Raw genomic sequence first — 22,108 nt, 5'->3', positions numbered from 1 at the left:
TACTCTGAATTCACTATTTTGATACATATTTTAAATTTAAATGTACTTTTTAAAGCAAAGATGCCAAACATTCCCATTTACCGGCTTCTCAAATGTACGTTTTTGCCTCTTTGCTTTGTCTTGTGAGAGTACGCTGAATACCTTTAGGTTTTTAGACAAAAGTTTGAAGACGTCACTTTGGCATTTAGGATACTGCGATGGGCATAATTCACTATTTTCTACAGACCATGAATTAAATAATTGTTAGTTGCAGCCCTAATAGCTTCGTAATCCCACACTTAGCAGATGCACAACACCTCGGAGTCATGCTCTAATTATTTTAAGCATGTGTCTATGTGAGTACAGGAGGAAGCAGGGAGTGGAGGGGAGCTCTTTGTGCCCCTGAGGTGTAACAACTCGAAGGCAATGACAGAGGTAAGCGGGCCTCCCCTGGGACAGGAGGATTAGTGTGTAACCATAACCTTAGCCCAGTGAATCACTGCTAATTGCTTCAGTGAGAGGGTACCGTATCACAGAGGTAGGGCACGTTCAGATTGAGACCTCAAGTTCTGCATGAACACACACTGCAGCGTATTTCTGCAGACGGGTTGATTTCGCTCACTTTTTGCGCAGGTCTGTAGTGCATACGTCCCCAACCCAACCCAAAATGAGCATACACCAGCAGATCCTTAAAAATTTATTGAAGTTAATGTAAGATGAAATCATAAGTGAAATAAGAAAGAAAAGAAAAAAAACAAATAACCCTTGCATAGATCACAGACCATGCCTTTGTCATCATCTGACAAACTGAACACATTGTAGCATAATCCTTGGTAAACAAAAGATGACAATGACGGCTGGATTAGATAACACAATCAGAATTTGGTTTGCTTGTGGATGAAAAGAAGAGCAGAAGAGTTCAACAGTCCTTTTTTGCGCTTTGCTCCAAAACTTCCCTACAAGCGATTAAATGTGCATTCTTGACAGGAAAGACAAACTCATAGCCATCGCACTTCTCACGCAAACACAATCTTCTCATCAGTCGTCACATTTGGTGAGCGAGGTACACAACATCCCAACATTTGATCCCGTTCAGTGCCTCCTCAGCAGGCAGAAAGCGGCCCCACGTCAACACCTTTAGCAAACAAGAATGCCTTTAAACCAATGTAGTACAGAGGAGGGTGTGTGGCACGGGCCCTGTTTAGATATGATGGGCATGTTTCCAACAACGCAGTATCACTACAGTCTAGACTGAGATAAGAATGGGCAACATGTCATTTGAAAGAGTGTTTTCAGTCCTAGCATAGAGATAGAGTTTTGAGAAACTAGCCCTTAATGTCCTTGCTCACATTCAGAGTCTAGCGAGCGCAACCTGAAAATCACACACGGATACTGAGCACGGCTCGGATACCCAACGCCATCTTAGTGATGAGGTCAGCGCTAAGGTGCTTTTAAGAAATCCTCCAGAGGACACGTTTCACGACAACTTCTGAACAGGGCCTTACAGAAAGCCTTGGTGCAGATGAAAGCAAGGGTTTCTTTTTTTAAATGATGCAACTGTATTATAGTTGATCCACAGTTTGAAAGGCAAAACTCATGCAGTCTTCCATCGACCATGCAGTTTTTTGCGATTAGTAGGTTTCTGTAGAGATACATTATGCAGCAGTGGAGATTGGAAAAATGTGAACATGGTGTTTGAATGAATCCTGTTTTTTTCTTGTTTTTTTTTTTTATAATAGTACACTTCTTGTCCATATCATTATATCATTTGGTGTACAGCAATTGATCATAATACATTAGTTTCATTATCATGGCTTGCCAGAGGAACATATTGTCTTTGATATTCCAGTGTATGGCATGTTCTTCCTAAATTAGTCATGTTACAGTGCCACCAAAAAAAAAAAAGAAAAAAAAAAACACACATTCAAATTGTTTTTCATACTTAATTGCAGTATATAGTGGTTACTTTTTCTCTATCTTATTGTAGCTAAATTGCATTTTGTTCTGACATTTCATGTTTTTTCTCATAGTTTAATTAGGTTAACGTCACTTTTTTTTTTTTTAGATCTTCTCACTCGTGTTTGTTTGCAGAAGCATTAACATCTAACAGTAAGCTAAACAAATGAATATGTAAAACAATTTAGGCACCTTCTCTGACACAGCTGATCAGTCCAGTGAATGGATGATAGATCCTCTCAAAGTGCATTATGGGCTGTTCCTTTGGGACTGTCTTATACGTCCGACTGAACTCTTCAGCAGTCTTTGTTCCTGACAGCAAAACTATTCCAGTCCGGCCTGGCTGGTTAATGGGGACTGCACGATTATGAAGCCTATATTTGGACTTTTCACAGGTTTCCCTCGATAAAATGTCAGCCTCTACATTTGACCCCAATGACCTTACAAAATCACAGAACAGAGGGTAAATGGTTGATACATAAACAGCCCTGTTGTGAGTTATCTGTCAAGTGGTCGCAGTTCCTCTGACATTCAAAATAGATTTGTTTTCCTGTGATTTTTTTAAATATTTTTTTTTACAAAAAGCATCTAAGAAACAGTTTTTTTTCTGTTATTCTATTGCCGTTAAGAATGCATGTTTCTGTTGGGTAATTAAATGCATAGCACCATCCATACATGCCCTCACAGCACTGCTAATGTGAGGAGTATCGTTCCTATATTCTTCACCTCACTTTCAGCTGTTTCCTGCAGGACATGTAACACATCATTACTTTCAAGCATCAGTTTAGAAGAAACTTGTGAACAAAGCGAACAATTTCCTGATAGCTGCATTAATGAGACTACTATAATTTCCTTGTATCTATATATAGCAATATAATATATAGTATTGGGTATTATTGATGTCCTTCCGTATGAGAAACCCTATACAAATTGAAGATCCCTGACACAAATGTGTATCTTTTTTTTTGCTCTCATGATAAGTTGCTGACATCTAGCAAGGTTCTTGAATTTTTACCTTGCCTGTGGCAGACACTCTTCAATGGTACAGTACAAAGATCAAATAAAAAGACAAACAGTGCCTAAACTAACCAGCAAGCCACCAAAACAAAACAGGAATAACAATTAGAGAATGCCTTGTCCAAAATAAAATGTGTGATGGTAACAAGACAACAGTGATAGTCCTGTACTAGCACCACAAAGAATAGCCGTTGCACCAACAGAAACTTCTATATGACATTCAAGTAGCACTGCAGTGGAGCTTCTTTTTTACAGGACCTTGTCAGGGGAGTGCTAAATTTAAAGAAACAAAAATAACAAAACAGCATACAGTTTATTATCAAAAAAATCTTACTATTATTGTCATCTCAATGCTGAGTATAGCTTGATGTACAGTAGCTGGAGATTTTCAAGTAGTCATTTCATTTGTCCAATTCTATCTGCAGTTCGTCTGTCCTCTGCACTACCTATGAGCAAGCACAGTGTAAAAGAAAAAGAAAAATCTCACTAGCAAGAAATAAAAGGTTCGAGTAACAGAACAAAAATTATTGTGCAAAAAGACGGGCTGCACTTTGCCGTGCTTCATAATGCCCAAGGACTGCAGGGTGACAGATTTAAAACAAATGTTTCCACAATCTTATTCATGTGTGTAATGAAACACATTCAGGTGACACGACGGTAACTTTAGACGCGTCGTTACAAAGAAACCAGCATATAAAACAGCCAATCTCATCCCGTTAGGAGAGTCACTCTACGAACCCTCTACATATGAATGTTCTGATTGTGCGTAGCTTTAAGTGAACAAAAGGAGCGGGATTGTGGTACACTATTTGTCCTAAGTGCTTGTGTAAAGGCGATGCTTTGGGACTCTCACATTCAGTGTTGCATGACTGCAGTTTACACTTAAGGTTCCATTTTGCATTATGGTATAGGAAGCCCTGCATTGAAGCTTGCAGCTCTGCAGCAAGTTTGCAATGACCTCACTGAGGTAGAGACCCTGAAAGGATGCATGGTGCACGAACAGAAACAACAGACATAAATAAAATATGTTTAAACCTATGGATATTCCCTTTTGAACTGGATTGGTAAACATGCAGAGTACAATACATTGCTGCTTAAGGGCATAATTAAGTGCGTGACAGCATGAAAACTGGGTTGTGCATTACAGCCATGGATCACCTTTTGTTTTTTCTATGTTTTTTGTTTTGTTTTGTTTTTTTTACCACAATCACCTGCTGTTTCAACCTTGCTCATCTGGCATCATTAGCATCATAACCAACAGTGTATCAACACTAGAACAGAAGGTAAACCCGCTCTGCTCAACCTCACAAATCCCATTGTACACAGAGGCACTTTCACTGGTCCTGTTGGTGAAAGGGATAAAGGCACTAGCAACTAATGTCAGAATAATTCTTTGTAATATGAAGTGAAATTTTAGTGTCGACCCTTTTTTTTTTTAGTTGATTCCAAATCAATATGTACTCAAATTTGACATGGAAATGGAAGCATGACTAATGATATGTTAACTTTTCTTGTTCAAAGAAGGTCCATGCACTGCACTATTGACATAATACTGTAATTGGTGCTTATTATAATTATATGCATTTTTGATAATATTTATTCAGTTTCTTCGACTACTTTTAAATTAGAAACTCTGCATCCTCAAGGTGGGTTTGGATATATTTGATCACAATTCGGAAACATCCAGAATTTGATTTCCTTAGCTTCCCTGACAATAGGGCACTGCAGAGTGCCTGAATTGCAACAAGCTGAATACTCATGTCATGCATTAAATATACCAGGATACAAAAGTACCTTAGTCGATAGACCATAATGCAGGTTACTTTTTTCATGCTATGATCTCATTTATGTACTGTTCCTTAAGATTTAACATTCAATTTCTATACTTCTAAATGATTAGCATTTCAAATTAAACACTCATCCAGTGCACTTGTATGAAAACAGATGAGAAGAGGGAAATGGAGGCAGGTATCCGAAAGAACATCCTTTCCATTATGTGAGATATGTCTCGTGCATGCCGATATCAAAATGGAAAGTCTCTAATCATGCTCGTGTGAAGCTCACTTTAACATTGTGCTGTGTTGCATCTAAAGGGCATGGCATTGAATCACTTGGTGATATCACAAATACAGCATCTGCTGGAAAACAGCAGCATTGCGGATGTCCATGAAGCGAGTAGATCACCATCTGTTTACATCCAAACAAGAGAGATCAGTCTTCCTCCTATAAGGTGCTTTGCTGAATAGTAGATATCCTTTGACGGGAGAGAGGAGAGAAGAGAGAGGAGGAGGGAGCGAGGGTCACCTAACTTCTTGGCGCTTACCACTTAGCTGCAGGTGCTTGCATGTCTCTGCAGACTTTTCTGGTGCATTGTGCAACTTGCTGAAATGTTATCTGTACTCCATGCATAAGATTTTTAATGATCACGCCGTCATCTGATGAGACAGCGTGCGCTCTGCGTCCTCCAGGGAGCCGTGAGTATGCGTAATAATTGATGTTTTCTTTTTGATGGACCTATATATTTGTAGGATCAGAAGGATTATTTATTCCATCTAGCTGTCACATACTCTAAGTTTAACTCTGTTTTCCTTTCTATGTAGCTGAGCATAGTTGTAGGCCTAATGCCATAGAGCGCTTTGGGGAGGTAAATGAAGCATTCCTAACTGATGGTCTACTCCACATATGACAGTCCCATAGAGATCCCAATATTCCTAACTAGTGTCTAAACATCTGTAAGCAGCTTGCTTTTATTTACACAGTTTTGGTTGGCTATAGTGCAATTGCCAGTTCTGAGGTTTGCCTCCCTAAAGTTGTCGATGCTATTATTTATGTCTCCATCAATCTCCATGTACTCTGACTTGCTGACGGTGGACGAACTACGGCGGCTGGAGTTGGTTTCAGAGGGGATGTTGGGATTGCTGACGTTGAGCAGCTGGGCTTGCTCTTCTCCCTCTGTCTCCCTGTGGTAGAAGTAGTTGAAGTTGGACACAATGACAGGCACTGGGAGTGCAATTGTCAACACTCCAGCAATGGCGCACAGAGATCCTACAATCTTGCCTCCTATAGTGACCGGGACCATGTCCCCATAACCCACAGTTGTCATAGACACGACAGCCCACCAAAATGCATCCGGGATGCTGCCAAAGTAGGATCCTTGCTCCTCTGCTTCAGCAAAGTAGACAGCGCTGGAGAACAGGATGACTCCGATGAACAGAAAGAAGATCAACAATCCGAGCTCTCGCATGCTGGCCTTGAGGGTCTGACCCAAAATCTGCAGTCCTTTGGAGTGTCGTGACAGCTTGAAGATCCTGAACACCCTGACCAGACGGATCACCCTGAGTATGGCCAGAGATGTTGCCTGCTCCCCCACTCCCTCTTTTTCGGGGTCTTCGGCCAGCTCGGTGCCAAGTGTAATGAAGTAGGGGATGATAGCAACTATGTCGATCATGTTCATCATGTTCTTGAAGAAGGCCGGTTTGCTTGGGCACGCCAGAAATCGTACAATCAACTCAAAGGAGAACCAGATTATACAGAGTGTCTCAATGACGAAGAAGGGGTCAGTGAGGATATTTGGCTTATAATAAACAGTAGTGTTCCCAACTGTCACCATACGACCCCTTGGGTCCTCTTTCAGCTGCGGTAAAGTCTCCAAACAAAATATGACTATTGAAATCAGGATGACCATCACAGACACTATGGCAATCCCTCTCGCAGTGCCTGAGCTTTCCGGGTGCTCGAAGAGGAGCCAAATCTGACGCTGGAACTCCTTCTCAGGTAAAGGACGCTCTTCCTCCCTGATGAACCCCTCATCCTCACGAAACTTCTCCATCGCATCCACTCCGAGCTCGTAAAATTTGATTTCTTCTGAGAACATATCCAAAGGGACGTTCACTGGTCTTCTCAGCCGACCCCCAGACTGGTAATAATAGAGGATGGCATCAAAGCTGGGGCGGTTTCTGTCAAAGAAATACTCATTTCTCAGAGGGTCAAAGTACCGCATCCGCTTTTTGGGGTTGCCGAGCAACGTCTCTGGAAACTGGGAGAGAGTTTTCAACTGAGTCTCAAACCGGAGACCGGCTATGTTGATGACCACCCTCTCGCAGCATTCGTGGTCATTGTGGTCTGGGGGGTAGGCGTCCTGAGGGTGGCCTGGGACAGCCGAGGTCTCGTCCATGTTATCTCCTGCTACCACTGTCATTTTGGGAGGAGGAGGAGCAAGTGGAGGGGAAAGAGGAGGAGGAGGAGGAGTTCTGTTGGGATCCCGGCTAGTCTGACTGAGCAGGCATTCAGGTTCAGGGCAAATTTTCCACTCCTCAGCTTCCCACACCCCTTAAATTGTCAAAGACGTCCCCAGATACGAGGGGGCTGTTTGGCTGCTTTGCCTCAGTGCGGCTCCACTGCGGTTCTCGCTGACTTGACCATTGCTGCTCTCCAGAGCATCTGCTGCTGTTCTTACTGCTGCCTCTGTCACCCAGATAGAGAGGGAGGGAGGGAGGGCGGGAGGGAGGGAGAGAGAGAGAAAGAGAGAGGGGGAGGAAATAATGGGATCAAACAGTCAAGATATTTGCTGGCTCAGCATGTTTTGCAGTTTATTTATTTATTTATTTGCCTCTCAATCTGCAATAAGTGCATTTGGATGTACTGAATATAAAAAAAACACTACCCCAAGGAGTGATTACTATAACATTTCTATAACAAAGATATTTATTATATTTCTGTATCCAGTCGTGACTGTGATCTTCTCGAGAATGCAGGGTATTTTCTCAATTCATATGTGACTATTGGTATTTCATCCTGTTTCTCATACAGTCATATGATATTTCTGTACTTTAGTTCAACATATACATTCAGCCTGACAATGATATATCCTACGCCACTCGAACCAGCCTGAACTATGATGTGACGCATAACATCTTTTGCTGATATGACACCAACTGATATTGCTACATGCATGCATCCTACTGCGGGCTAAAAAAAAAAAAAAAAAAAAGGAAATAAATAAGGTGCAAAAATGCATAGCAAAACAACGCACCACTTGTCTGTTATCTTAACGTCAACGGCAGCTGTTGACAAGAAAACAAGCTCCCCGATATCATTGTTGTATAAGTCAGCAGTTTCGAGGCTTACCGTGGGCTGATCTCGAAAGGTCTTGAATGCGTCTTATCCTCGAGTAAAACCATCCAACGGCGGGGCAGCGGTGGGTGTCATGTGGCAACTTTACATTGCACCTATACTAAAGGAATCACATAAAACAACAAAAAAACACTAACGCCTTGCTGTGCTCATCGCCATCCTAACTGTGTCCACTACAAAGTGCAGCAAAATGAGAAGAAGAAGAAAAAAAATACAGGAGGAAAATCAGGTGAGTCTGAAGGAGGACAGCCCGAGATGGAAAAGGGGCGAAAAGCTGCAGCGTCGCTAGTTGCTTGCGCGGCGGCACGGTGGTGTGAACAGCTTACAGTATACCGCAGGAGAAGATCTTGCACTGCAATTCGGGGGGGAGATACATTAAGGGGCAATAAGCGAGCCCTTGACATTTCCAGACATCACTGCATCAGCAGAAATCTGCTGCTTTGCCTGCGAGTAGACACGATGACGGGCAGAATGTGCTTCAGCGCGGCTCGGAAGGGCAGAATCAAAGAGATCGAAATGGAGAGTTGAGAGACAGTGCAGCGGCGAGGTCCCAATGTTTTCCCCCCACAATGTCAGGCAAGTTTTGCTGTACATTTGTACATGCGAGTGCAGCGGAGGTGAGGGAAGAGAGGGGAGGGGAGGGGAGAGGAGGAGGGAGGGAGGGGGGGGGGGGGGGGGCAGCAGGAGAAATAGGAGGAGGAGGAGTTGGAGGGTTTCGACGCAATGCAGACCGGCTCTACTAAAGCACGCCGCCAGAAGTTCTCCACACATCACAAAAATAAGAGCGCTCGTGTGCCAGCATTGGCGCAGACTGCAAGGAAGGACCGTTGGTAACAAAACCTCTCAATCCAACATTTTGAGATGGTTAATAATTGATCAAACTATGGCCCTTCATCAGTTGGTGAGAGATTCGATCACCCTTTCATTCCCTCACTCCAGGATTGAAGGTTTACACGGGCGTCAGCTGGACGTGTCGATATCTGAGTCTATGTTCGACCAAATTAGATCGAGTGATTTTCATCATTTTACTGGGGAGCAACGAGAAAAAGATCCTAGCGTTGCTGCAAACATAACATCAGGGGAGACTGTGTATCCAGGCTGTGCACCACCCAGTATCCGATACTTTATGATACACTAAGTTATTCAGTCATCGCTTCATATGGCCCCCAGAAGTCACACAGATCTGAGACCAATGCAGGAATAACGCTGAGCAGAGGACGGAAGGTCAGTTTCAGCACCGCGGACAGCGCATGTGATTGATTCACCTGATAGAGAACCACAAATCTTAAACCAACCACAATATACTCGAGTTATTGCGATATAGTCTCATAAGAAGTGAGAAAATATGTTTCTCCATTGCTGATTCACCAGAGGTGGATGTAGGTGCAGGGCCTAAATACTTCTGACGTCTTAAAAACACACACATCAGGTCATCAGACCTCGGTCTAATGTGTTCAAATGTGCCCCCAGCCAAATAAATACCCCTACATTTGTCACGATAACATTTTATTAATTGAATTGGTTTTGTGGCAAAACAATGTCTGGTTCTGCGCCTTATTTTTTTTAACCAATCAGCACCAAAAGTGAAAAAGTGTATGCATGTGTGTACTGAACTCATTGATGGCCATGGGTTTGTATTTTGTCTTTCTTTCTTCTGCAAATCGGATCCGTAAAATAAAAATAACAAGATGTATATTTTCTGATTCATAATGTGTTTATAAAAGGATTAAGTTAAGTTCACATACATGTTTAAATTAGAAAAATATATATTTCATAACCTTTAAAATTCACAATGCATTCGAGTCATGCAGACATTGCTATAGTTGTTTACAGCGAGCTGCACTTTGTAACAACACAGAGGCAAGTTGCGAATCCAACTTTGCATTAAAAGCTGCATAAGAAAGGGGGGAAATGCAATTTGCAGCAATGCAAAACGTAGCATACACGAGGCTTTTTATATAAACAATGCGTGGTCATTAATAAGCCTACACAACAAGAATGTCGTTTTTTTGTTGTTGTTCTACTGATGAAACACACAGTGTCCATTAAGGCAGACTGGACCTTTTCAAAGCGTTTCCTCCAAGACGTCTCTGTAGGCTCCAACGAATATCCGCGAGAAAATGATCCAATACTTTGGAGAATAAAAGAATCCAACGCTCGTGTTTTGTTGCGACTCTGAGGGAGAAACAAGCCTCACAACATCGGCTGCATCCTGCACGGAGGCAGAGAAGAACCTCCACTGTATTAACAGCGAGGGAAAGCAGGCTTGGCTAAGTTAACTATCACAAGCATCCAGATGCACACAGAGTCAAATAGTGTGATCGGGTGCTTATACCTGAATCGGTCAAGGCCATCTGCAACAACTCAAGCTGAAGTATTCATTTTGCCCATGCAGCCTGGGCAGACGCGGTGCCTGCAGGGATAGTTCTCATCCACAGAGCGGCGCTCGGAGCTCACTTGTTCCGACCAGAGTCACACAGAAGCATAAGAGCTCAGAAGACAAAACAGATAACCCGGAGATGGTTTCTATCTCTCATAGTGATACGTGTTGGAAAATAATTTCACAATAATGGAAAAAAAATCGCTGTGCGCTCCTCCGTGCAGAGCTGGTCGTCCGGTTCGTCGTGCGCGCTTTTACGCATGGCTGAGCTTTTCTACTTCATTTAAAGAGAGTATAGACTACATGAGTTTCTCAGCACTAGAAAGGCAAAGTTTGGTTCGCGTGTAAACACCACTTTTCACTAAAAAGATATATTTGCCTTAACTGAGAAATGTAAGATAAGAAAGCATCTCCAAATGTATTCTCTTTGGTTATTCCAATGTCCCTTAAATATTTCATGTGGGGCTCTCAAAAGTTTTCATGTGAGTGTTCTTACTGGGTTTTACGCTATTAATTCCCCCCTTGTCATCTAGTTAATTAAATGACATTAATGACAGTGCATTTAAAACAATCCTCAGTTTGGGTAGTGTAGCATGAATCTCTGGCGCTCTGCGTTTGGGAACCATACAGACAGCTTGCGTAAAACAACTGCAACGTCCGAGATGACGGATCCCCAGCTACGTCCACTGGAAGACAACTCAAAGAAATAAGTATTCCAAGGTTTTATACATCTGTCAGTCTCAATGTGTATGTCTCCACCGGGGTTACTTTCGGATATGTCAATGATTCCGAGTCGTCGCTTTCCTGAAACGATTCCGTTTTGGAGAGCGACCTGGTACTCTTGTTTGAATCACTTTCACCCAAGGAAGGCTGCTGCTGCCCACATGTCACGTGTACGTACTGTAGATTTGCCTCGTCCTCGTTCTCTCTGTGATAGAAGTAATTGAAATTGGACACTATGACAGGGACAGGTAGAGCTATTGTTAGCACTCCGGCGATGGCGCACAAAGATCCAACGAATTTCCCCCCGATGGTGGAGGGACACATGTCTCCATATCCAACTGTGGTCATCGTCACCACAGCCCACCAGAACGCATCAGGGATGCTTGTAAATCCAGACTCGGGGTCTTCCGCTTCCGCGAAATAAACAGAACTGGAGAACAGCACGACTCCGATGATCAGGAAGAATATGAGCAGTCCCAGCTCCCTGAGGCTGGCGTGGAGCGTCTGGCCTAGAATCTGGAGCCCTTTGGAGTGCCTGGAAAGTTTAAAGATCCTGAACACACGGACCAGACGGATAACCCTCAGTATGGCCAAAGACGCAGCCTGCTGACTGCTGCCCTGGTGCTCTGCGAGATCCAGGCCCAGGGTGATGAAATAAGGCGCTATGGCCACCACATCGATCAGGTTCATGATGTTTTTAAAGAAGGCTGCTTTACTGGGGCAGGAGAGAAATCTCATGGTGAATTCAAAGGAGAACCACACGATGCAGAGTGTCTCCACCATAAAAAAGGGGTCTGTAAACGGACTGGGCTCTTTGCCGTGCGCGCTTCCATTGGCCTGGATGTCCGGCACTGCAGGGACTTCTCTAAACTCGGGCAATGTCTCCAAGCAGAATATAATGATGGATATTAAAATAACCATGACGGACACAATGGCGTTTATCCGTGCGGGTCCTGAACTCTCCGGATACTCGAACAGGAGCCATAACTGGCGTTGGTACACGTTGTTGGGCAGCGGGCGGTCCTCTTCCCTCGACAAGCCCTCGTCTTCTTTGAAAAGTTCTATGACCTCGTCGTCTAGTTCGTAAAACTTGATTTCTTCCAGGAAAATATCCACCGGCACGCTGACGGGCCTCCGGAGCCGCCCTCCCGACTGGTAATAATAGAGGACGGCGTCAAAGCTCGGCCTGTTCCTGTCAAAGAAGTATTCATTCCTCAGCGGGTCAAAGAAACGCATCCGTTTACGCGGGTCTCCCAGCAGCGTGGTCGGGAAGCGGGAGAGGGTCTTCAACTGCGTCTCGAAACGCAGACCTGAGATGTTGATGACCAACCTCTCGCTGCACTCCTGCTCCGCTGGTTCCAAGTCCGCAGCATCTTGCAACAACGGAGTTACGACCACAGTGTCGTCGTGATTCTCCTGAGACAACACAGTCATCTTTTTACCCCTCCGAGGGTAAATCCGTCACTCGACTCCTGTGCGTCTTCCTCCTGCCCTTTTCGCGTCCTCCCAACTCTCTTTCTCATGCGGCCGCCCGACACCGAGGCAAAGTCCCCCCCTTTTTTGCGCCACAAAAGTTGTTTGTCTTACATCCAGAATCGTTGTGCTGTTGTTGATTTACACCGTCCTTTTGTCAGATTAGTGCCTCTGAACTGTCAACTTTCAATGGTGCAGACAGATCTCCACTTGCATAAGCTATACGGCGGCTATGGCTATCATATTCACACCATTTTAAACTCCAAAGCCCTCCCCAAGTTAGAAGACCAGATGACACTTGCCGCTGCTGCTGCTGCTGCTGTCCCTCTCACACACACTCACTGGAGCAGTGCAGTGATTTACAAGTATGGGGTAGCCTTACAAATGCAATCTTTTGAACGTTAAAAGCCATGTTTTTCTATCGTTTTACACCCCACATAAAAGTCCTCAGTCTTGTTTTATAAAGAGCAAGGGCCATAAGGTTTCCAGATCTAGAGTCCACTCTGAAATGAAGTCTCTCACCCTGCAGGTCCCTCATTCATGAAATCACGGGGCTATTTTTGTCACAAGGGGAACCTCCAGGAAACGGCCACTGTGGGTCACAGCCCACAGTTTCAGAAACCAGCAGTACAGACAACGGTGACAAATAGATCCGGCTTGTTAAGTGTAGCAAGGTTGTTTTTTTCTCTCTCTGCAGTGACATATTAAATGTGTCTGGAAATAAATAATAACCTGAATGCTTTGAAGCGCGAGGGCCTCGTATAACCAGGAGCCTTCCTAGACCCAGCCAGTGGAAACTGCTGGCTTGACTGACACTTGAGTAGACCAGAGAGGATAACATCTTCAGGAAGCCGCAGCCAAAATAACATTCACCGTTCATGGCATTAAAAGGGCTCGATTTTACAACTTGGAACACGGGGACCCCCAGAAGACAAGTGACCTGGCTCCGGGGTCACCGAGCTGTACGGAGAGAAAAAACCCGGCATCAAGTACCTCCAATCGTATTAGTTCCTTATCAGAGCCTGCAAATCCTCTGCAGTCAAGATAAGGCCGAGTGTTTTACCCAACACAAGTTCTGCTTCTTCTTTCTTTCATGTCGAATAATTCTATTAGTCTACTCTTTAAGATTGAACGATATAGTTTAGAAGAAGTGGCCCGGGTGTACGGACTGAAGTTACTGCTGCATTGTGATCTATTTATAGCTGTTTTCTCCCACTTTCATTGCCTTCGTAAAGCTGCATCAGGTATGTCAGTCAGTTGTAGCAACAATAATAGCCCAAGGGCGCTAATCAGTGTTACAGAAACCAACCTGGAGAGTTTGCATTATTATCTCGATGCGGGGGGATCTTTGGTGGGAATAACATGCCACCACAAACTTTCATGTCAGGGAGTCAGAGAGATTGTCTGTGGTCAGGTTAACAAGCACGGGTCCCCATAGGAGCACAGCTTTTTTGGCCTTTCCATTACTGAACAAAGGGTTGGATGTCAGAGTCAAGTGTCAGTGTCAGGGCACGGTGCCGCCTGCTGCTCATGTGTTAGCATACAGCGTTCACCAAATGGCTGTCTGGGTCATGCCAAGGTGTCAGGCCTTGACCGTAACCAAGGAAACAAGCAATAACAAACAAGCTGAGGAATGGACACGTGACCTGTGTAAAATTGCTCAGATGAAAATAATTATGCTATTTTAAGCTTAATTGTTATATCAGGATCCACAGTAACATCCCTGTGTCAACTTTAGTCATAACTTTATTTTAATTCATGGTACATCTCCTGTTTGTGAGGTCTAAAGGCTTCAATATATGATCTCTTTTGATGGTTAAATAGCATATACGGATGTGTGTGGTGGGTCTTGCAGTAGTGCCTTCTAGAAACATCTATGCATTTTGGTTTACAGACACACATGCATATGTATGTGCATACTTTACAGTGACTGCATGTTATGAGACGTAGCCTGGGAGACACATGCCATAAAGCCTGCAGGGTGCATGAATGCTGACAGCGAGGAACCTCCCGTCGTTATTAATGGCTCAACCTATGAATGCAGGAAACCCCCATGGAAACAAGATATGCTGTGGATTTACTCACACCAAGGAAACATCTAGAAAAAAAAATACATTTTTTTGAATGGTTCAGAAAAACAGTGATTTCGACTGATTTAAATCATCATTATGATTTAACAATTGGGATATTGTGATGATGCATACATCTGTTATTTTCACAACATTGAGTATGATTAGAAAAATATTTGATTTCACAATTGACAATTGTTATGTCAAACTTATAATTAAATTATAATATCAAAATCGTTGCTCGGATAATACCCAATACATTTTTAAACCTGATGATTATCAGCATTTTGATGAATTGCACTTCTTCCTCTGAAACTGGTGTTTGTCTAAGTATAGACAGAATGAGGTTCCTTCCGAACTCATTACAGACGTGAGGTAATCACAGTAGCAACTTGTGTCAGTGATTCCCCCTTGGCTTTCCTCCTCACGAACCCCAGGCCAAGTATTTACAAAGTGTGTGTGTGTGTGTGTGTGTATTTCTGTAAGTGTGCATCCGGCGTCGCCATTAGTGCGATTGGTGAATGAACACATGTGCGTATAATGTTTGTGTGTGTGTGTGTGTGTGTGTGTGTGTGTGTGTGTGTGTGTGTGAGAGAGAGCCTGTTATAAATTGAAAGAGGAGTTTTTAGAAGGTCAGCCGTACTAGTCAACAGCTCCCTCACATCACATCATTCTAGTGCCAACTACTCTGCTCGAAATGAAATAGGGGGAATTTGACCCAGTCTGACGTATGCTCTGTAGGGCTGGTGATGACAGCGTCTCAGACACTGGAATGAGTCTATAAAGGTAGAGCTATATCTGGGAGGCCTTTGAATTAAGCTGCTTTAAATTAACTCTACACACTTACAATTGTATTAAAGGATCACGAATAACTCCAATATATTACAAGAAGCACAACAAGGTTTCCTTATCCTTAATCCTACAGTTCAACCTGGTTTCAACATTGTATGACTAGGTTTCTGTGTCAATCAGGCAACTGCATAGTTAAGTAAAGTAATTGAAATGCTGTGGAAATTATGGTTATAAGTAACACAGACATATAAATAGTATTGATCTTTCAACCAATTTAGGACACTTTTTACTGGGACACTATAACCCAGCCAGTAAAAAAAATAAAATAATGACACGCCGATTCTAATTTTTATTTTAAATGCATAGAACTAGAGCGTTCCTTAATTGAGAGAAGAGCTAAGAATGACAATGAAGGTGTTCTCGATGGAAAAGATGTTTTCGCTCTGCCGTGGTTAAAGTTTGATTGATGGTTCATCCAATCAAATACGTTTTTTTTTTAAAGTGCGTGACCTTTTCCTAAACAGTTTCCAATGATGGCTTCTCAGATGGTTCTGTATCCCAAACCATCTGATGGGTCACATTTGAATTTGTCGGCAACAGGACAAGATTTTGGTATGAATGTGTTCTGGCAGAGTGAACTTTATATGGATTACAGCATACATTTTAGTCTTCACTCGTGAGGAGCATGTGCAGCTGCATCTAATTAATAGTGTGAAAGTGTTTGCCTAATAGAGCCTAAGCTGTATTCATGCCGCCCCCATTAGCCCTGAGGTGTCTGAACCCAGGGCTTCCACTCTAGAAAGTGGATACCCTTCGCCAAGCTCCTTGCCAGTTCCTGGGTTTTGATATCCACCAATTTTAGCCTGCTGTCATCTGAAGTTGATGTTCATGTTTTTGCTGAGAGGTAACGGGGCATGCAGCAAGAGATGAAACTGGATCCCTCAGATCCGGAGGGCAGGGATCCATGGAATTACCTCTGCATGGACCGCCCCTTCAGATTATGATTTCACTCCGTGATCGAGCCTTTCCCTTTTTTAGTGACAGTGTCTTCCAAAATTCCGGGCGGGGGCAACTGCAGGGGGGATCAGTTCACAGGAGAGAAGTTATTAATCAAGGATCACGTCAAAGGTCTCGAAGTTAAATCTTTATCGTTGAGATTAGGTTTATATGATTCTACTCTCGGAGTCTACTATCTTTTGGTTGCACACCCGCCGCCAGGCTGACTGAGGTCCTGTTGACTCCTGTCAGTATCTCCTTGCCCTATTCATCTCACTGTGCTGAGCCTAAACCTGATTGTTTTCACACAATATTTAAAATACAAATGGATTCTAAAATCTAAAATCTAAAATAAATCTACTGCATCCCTACGATAGCTGAAATACTTGATTAGTTGAGCTACAAAAAATGTATCTGAAACAATTCAAGTCATTTATCGGGTATTTATCTGATATCACCTTCTCAAATGTGAGGATATGGTGCTTTTATCACTTTGAAATAATTTTAAATTAAATATCTTTGGGTTCTGGAGTATAGATTGGCCAAAACAGGACATTTCCTTGGGGAAATTAATGGTAAATTCATCAATGATATAAAATAATCATTACCCGCTGCCCCGCTCCTTCATGCTGCATTGGGTCAGCACTTGACTGACTGAGTCCATGACTGATCAGATCTATAGGCAACAGGATAGACATGAACAGTTTTCTCTTCTGTCTGTACAGATCATTTCATTTGAAGTCAGTGCAGGTTTTCCTTTTCTTGATTGTTTTCTTTGTAGGAAGATCCATATTTACACTAACATGCCCTCAGTTGTGCAGGAGCTCATAGGTGTACTCAGTGTCAACTCAAACATTTCCCTTTTTTGTGCATCTCCATTGTGCACCTGCCATGTCCCTACATGTCACAGTGAGCATTACAGCATAAACAGACTGCTGAACTGTGATATTAGGTCAGGCTGAGGCTGGTGCTGACCATCTCCACGGCAAGTTGTTGCCATGTGTCTGATAGCATTTCTCAACACAAAGCTTCTTGGAAATATTTTAACTTGTGCCTGCTCATTAATACGTCTTCCATTAGTCTCTGTGGTTTCAAAAAAAGGCCAATTCAAAGTGCAGGGGCTGATTTCCCTGCTTTTCTTTACGTGTAAACTGAAATTTTATTTATCCTCAATTGCCGCTGCTGCAAATTTATTCCTACATTTTAGTTTTGTTCCCATGGTGTACCTAACTTGGTTTTGGGATGATGATAGCACATGCTGAGATTGTATGTAGGGTGTTGTTATGGAGGGTGTTGTTGCCATCATAGTTGTATATTACTTTTCTACATGAGCAACAGTTATGTTAAATATGTTCCCCTCCATTTCAGTCACCATACAAAACAAATAAATAGGAAACCTCAATTAATATTTGAAATATAGCTTTAATGTACGTAATAATAGAACCTGTATCTTTCTGGAGAAAACGTCACCATTGGGTGCTTCAACTTCTGTAAATACAGCTCAATAAACTTGGCATATAGATCCATAGCAAGCATTTATACTTGTGTTTGTATCTATATCGATGCTGTATTTTCAACTTTCACCAGAGCTGTAATTGAATCCAGCTCAAAGACCAACCGTCTGCTGTGGAACCTTAGAGACTCCTATAAATAAACGGGCAACACTCCTTCAACACTGCCTATATGGCACATGGAATGATTAGCTCATGGCAAGAGCCCTCTGATCTTACAGTGTGTAGCCACAACTATTTTCTGTCAGCTATGTGCATTGCTTAACTCAAGTAGTGTGTCAAGAATGTGATCTCTTGAGAATTCACAAAATTTTGTTAGCCTATACTGTACATTGGCCTTGCATATTTTCTCATTGAATTTTGCTGTATAATGTCCTGGTAGCAGGGTAACATGATAATTTGTTAAGAAAACAATTGTCTTTAAAGGGAATACATAGGTAGGATAATATGGACGCAATTGTATTATAATGTATTATTATATGCTTAGCACATATTATTGTATATTTCCATAGAAGGAGAGGGCGGCTGGGTGCTGGTGACGGCTACCTAAGGCCTTAAGAAAGAAAGAGAAAAGGATCATCTTAACAAACAGAATAAAAAAGTTTTTACTCTTCATTGCTTTATTTTGTTTTTTAAATTAATTTGTGTGATGCAATGTAATGATACTTGACTTACTACATGATTGTCATAAAATTGGAATCTATGGAATATCTATAGAAAACTCAATTAGGCTCAATTTTAGTTTTATGTTTAATTAAGCAATATTTTCCGACTCAGAGGCAGACATTTGACACAGCTGATATAGTACCATCCATTAGTGTATAGCTTTAATTACGTCATGTCTACAATTGCCTGCGCTTGAACCATCAGCAGACACAGAGCATCAATTTGGATTTTTATATTTTCTCCCAGAAAACATGGCCAGGCTCACCCTGTTATTTGTAACGTTACTTCTACTAAAAATTAACCCAAGATTGTTTTAATTAGCCTTGATGTATTTATGTCTTCCCCAGTTTTATGTTAAACAGTGCTCCTCTGGTCTGCAATGTGGTGAACGATGGTATTGCACTGCAATGGCAGTATACTGAGCTAATCATTACCAGTCTACCACCCAGAGACCAGGTGAAGGTCGTATCCTTTGATTAATTAGTACCTTCATTTCAATGACGGAAATGGCAAACTGATAGTGGAGTCATCTATGGGGAATAGCTCGGGCCAAGTGGGAACTCTGTTCGGCTGGACCGCAGAGGGCCCTATTAGTGGCTCTGTGGCTGAGTAAGTAAGTAAATAACTGACTGATCAAGTTGCACCACTGGTCAGTCGAGTTTACTACATCATGAGAACATAATGTGAAATGCAAAGCTGAAGAAATCAACACGTGTAGAACACACAGAATACGGTGAACCTAAACGCTAAAGAGTTTATCAGTCTGAAAGTAACAGCAGCTGTAGCTAGCGTTAGCACAGCAGCTGTAGCGTTAGCACAGCAGCTGTAGCTAGCGTTAGCACAGCAGCCGAAGCTAGCGTTAGCACGCCTGCAGACAGCGTCTAAACAATGTTAACCTTAGACAGCAAAAGTGTAAGTGAAGCATCTTGAACTCTATCAACATGTTTACAAGATTAAGTGGCTAGTTGGACACGTTGTTGGAGATAAGTGGGCTCTTTACTGTGATAACTGTCTTGGTTGGCTTAGCCTTTTTACTAGTTTCACAGTGTGATGTCCAGTGGGGCTGCTAACGCCACAATAACAAAACAGCAAGGAAATCATGTGATTCTACGGAAGCGTAATGCATTCACTTGAGAAAAAAATATTTGCCCTGTTTTTCTGAATTAACCAGATACCTCAAAACCTCTCATTTACTTTCGAGCATGATTTTACGGTAGCAAATGTCCCGGCCTTTTGGTTTAATCCAGTTTTATTTTGGTATGGGTTTGAGACATTGGGAGATACTCTTGTCTTTAAGTAATAAAGATGGTATTGTAATTAGTTTGTTAACTTTGCGCAGGCACCTCAGGACTTTGCAGTTGTTCAGATGTAAAGCCCATTCTGATCTGCTGGACATTGCGGTGTTTCTCCAGGATCAGTTGAAAAGGCATGGCATGCTACGGAAGCGTCCTGCACAAAGTCGACATTTACAATAACATCTTACTTAAAGACAGGAGTATCTCTCAATGTCTCGAGCCCATACCAAAATAAAACTGGATTAAACTAAACACTAAAGTCGTACTCGGCCAGGATGCCTATCTATCGCAGGGCTGACATGTAGAGACAACCATTCACACTCACATTCACACCTACGGGCAATTTAGATTCATTAAATAACCTATCCCCATCCTGCATGTCTTTGGACTGTGGGAGGAAGCCGGAGAACTCGGAGAGAACCCCCGCCAAAAAACGGAGAACATGTAAACTCCACACAGAAAGAACCCGGGATGCCATTATAGAATTGTTTTTAATTGCGTGCTTTGCTGTTTTCTTTACTCAAAGGTATTGCTGGCAAACACTGACGTAGTGTCAACTTAATAACACTTTCTCAAGGAACATGCTGACTCAAGGAACTGAGGATGTGCAGGCCCAAAGAACAGACTATTTTATATTATTTGATGCAAACATGAAGATGCTACATACAGTATATCAACAGAAGACATCAGAGAAAATAGAGAATTACTCCCCACCTTGATTTTCTCTCCACATGAATGAATGTAATGCAAAATTGAAAGTCAGATGACTCTCCACTGCATCGTTTTATTCTCATTGATATAAAAGATGCAATGTAACATAAATCCCACATCAATTATTTACCAGTGGGTGTGTCAGAGAGGAAATCGTATTCATATGATATTTGCTTTAATATCACTTGATTATCTAGCTGATGGCGCATCTGCCACTGGTTGACTTTCAATGACAAGCAGGTAATGCTTATACCTTATGATGAGCACTCGAGGATCATGAGGTTAAGGGAGGAAGCAGAGAGAACAAAGTTATGATGACTAAATGGTTAGTTTGTAGTTCTGATTGTCAAAAGAAAAAAAATGACCTTGTAAAATTGTAAAACAAAAACGAAGTAATTTCCAGTAGTTTTGAGACAACCATTTGCTTGTATTATTCATGGGTAATGTTGCTATATTAATAGGGTTGCAGAACACGTCGTCACACTCTATAACATTCAGTAGGTTTACTTGAAGCGCCCAAACACATGTTCTTTATTGCCTCACCGTATCCGACATGCTGATGCTCTACAGATGACGGTCTGTACAAGTCAGGCCAGCTGCCCTTGCTGTACGCTAAAGAGAAGGCCAAAAGTCAGGGGGCAAGCTGAGGAGGGGCAGGTTGGCTCCTATTACTGCAACGGCCGTCCGAACTCAGCCAGAGTTGTTATTCCCTTTGCCAATCTCTTTGCTTCCTGTTTACCTGCAACACCTGCTGCTAGGCCCTTTCCGTATTCCTCTCCCACACCTACCTTTAGGCCTATAGCTGCCTGAGAAAAAAGAGGGAAGTCAGGTGTTGTGCTGCAAGTGAGCTAAGAATGACACACTGAAGCTGGTGGCGTTACTGTTGATCCACCCAGGGGACAGCCAACGGGTCCTGGGGGATTAAGCTAAATAAAGAAGCAGTCATCCCTAAAACACTTAGTGTTGGTAACGTCCCTTCTATTTGTGTTTTTTTTTTAATAAATTGTTTAATAAGCATCACTATATTAACAAGTTATTAATACAGTGTCGATATCTGACTGGATGGTCTTAAGTTATGTCGCATCCATTGCAGCCACAATATTTCCACTTGAAGAATTGTAATTGAAATATAATAAATTAAAGTAGATTCCCGACACAGTACAACTGTATTTAGGAGAAATATTTGAAGAAAATCACACTTACAGTTCCTGAATTATAGTTATGACTCTCTCATTGGCGTTCCATTGCAGTTCCTGCTTAATTTTTCTGAAGGTCCCTCACCATTCCTTTTCTTTGCATGTATGTATGTATTGTGCTATAAACACAATATATGTGACCAATGTGAATAATATATGCACCTTGCAGGAATACATTGAAACTTCCATTCAAAAAAGCAAGCAATGTCAC

General features: G+C 42.3%; 2 protein-coding genes across 4 annotated transcripts; both read right to left on the bottom strand.

Annotated features, from left to right (window-relative positions):
- Positions 1–663: 663 nt before the first annotated feature.
- On the bottom strand, positions 664–8,572 carry kcna1a (potassium voltage-gated channel, shaker-related subfamily, member 1a). 3 transcript variants are annotated; one of them, XR_014597780.1, is made up of 3 exons: positions 8,080–8,572; positions 2,689–7,416; positions 664–2,627 (listed from the first exon to the last, which is right to left on the bottom strand). XR_014597780.1 is itself a non-coding variant. In XM_084018208.1 (2 exons), exon 2 carries the CDS (start codon positions 7,148–7,150, stop codon positions 5,675–5,677), a length of 1,476 nt encoding a protein of 491 aa, XP_083874334.1. In that variant the 5' UTR covers positions 7,151–7,416; positions 8,080–8,572; the 3' UTR covers positions 664–5,674. The 3 variants fall into 3 exon arrangements, 2 of the variants coding, with proteins under 2 accessions (XP_083874334.1, XP_083874335.1); XM_084018208.1 differs by having other exon boundaries at positions 664–7,416; XM_084018209.1 differs by having other exon boundaries at positions 664–7,407.
- A 1,367-nt stretch (positions 8,573–9,939) lies between these two features.
- Positions 9,940–12,974, bottom strand: LOC311019047 (shaker-related potassium channel tsha2-like). The gene has a single exon (XM_084018210.1). It carries the CDS (start codon positions 12,620–12,622, stop codon positions 11,189–11,191), a length of 1,434 nt encoding a protein of 477 aa, XP_083874336.1. The 5' UTR covers positions 12,623–12,974; the 3' UTR covers positions 9,940–11,188.
- Positions 12,975–22,108: the final 9,134 nt, after the last annotated feature.

The sequence above is a fragment of the Eutrigla gurnardus genome (assembly GCF_963514095.1).
Source record: "Eutrigla gurnardus genome assembly, chromosome: 9".
Taxonomy (NCBI): Eukaryota; Metazoa; Chordata; class Actinopteri; order Perciformes; family Triglidae; genus Eutrigla; species Eutrigla gurnardus.
Note: the sequence above shows the minus strand (reverse complement) of the source record. Positions and strands in the feature narration are given on the sequence as shown.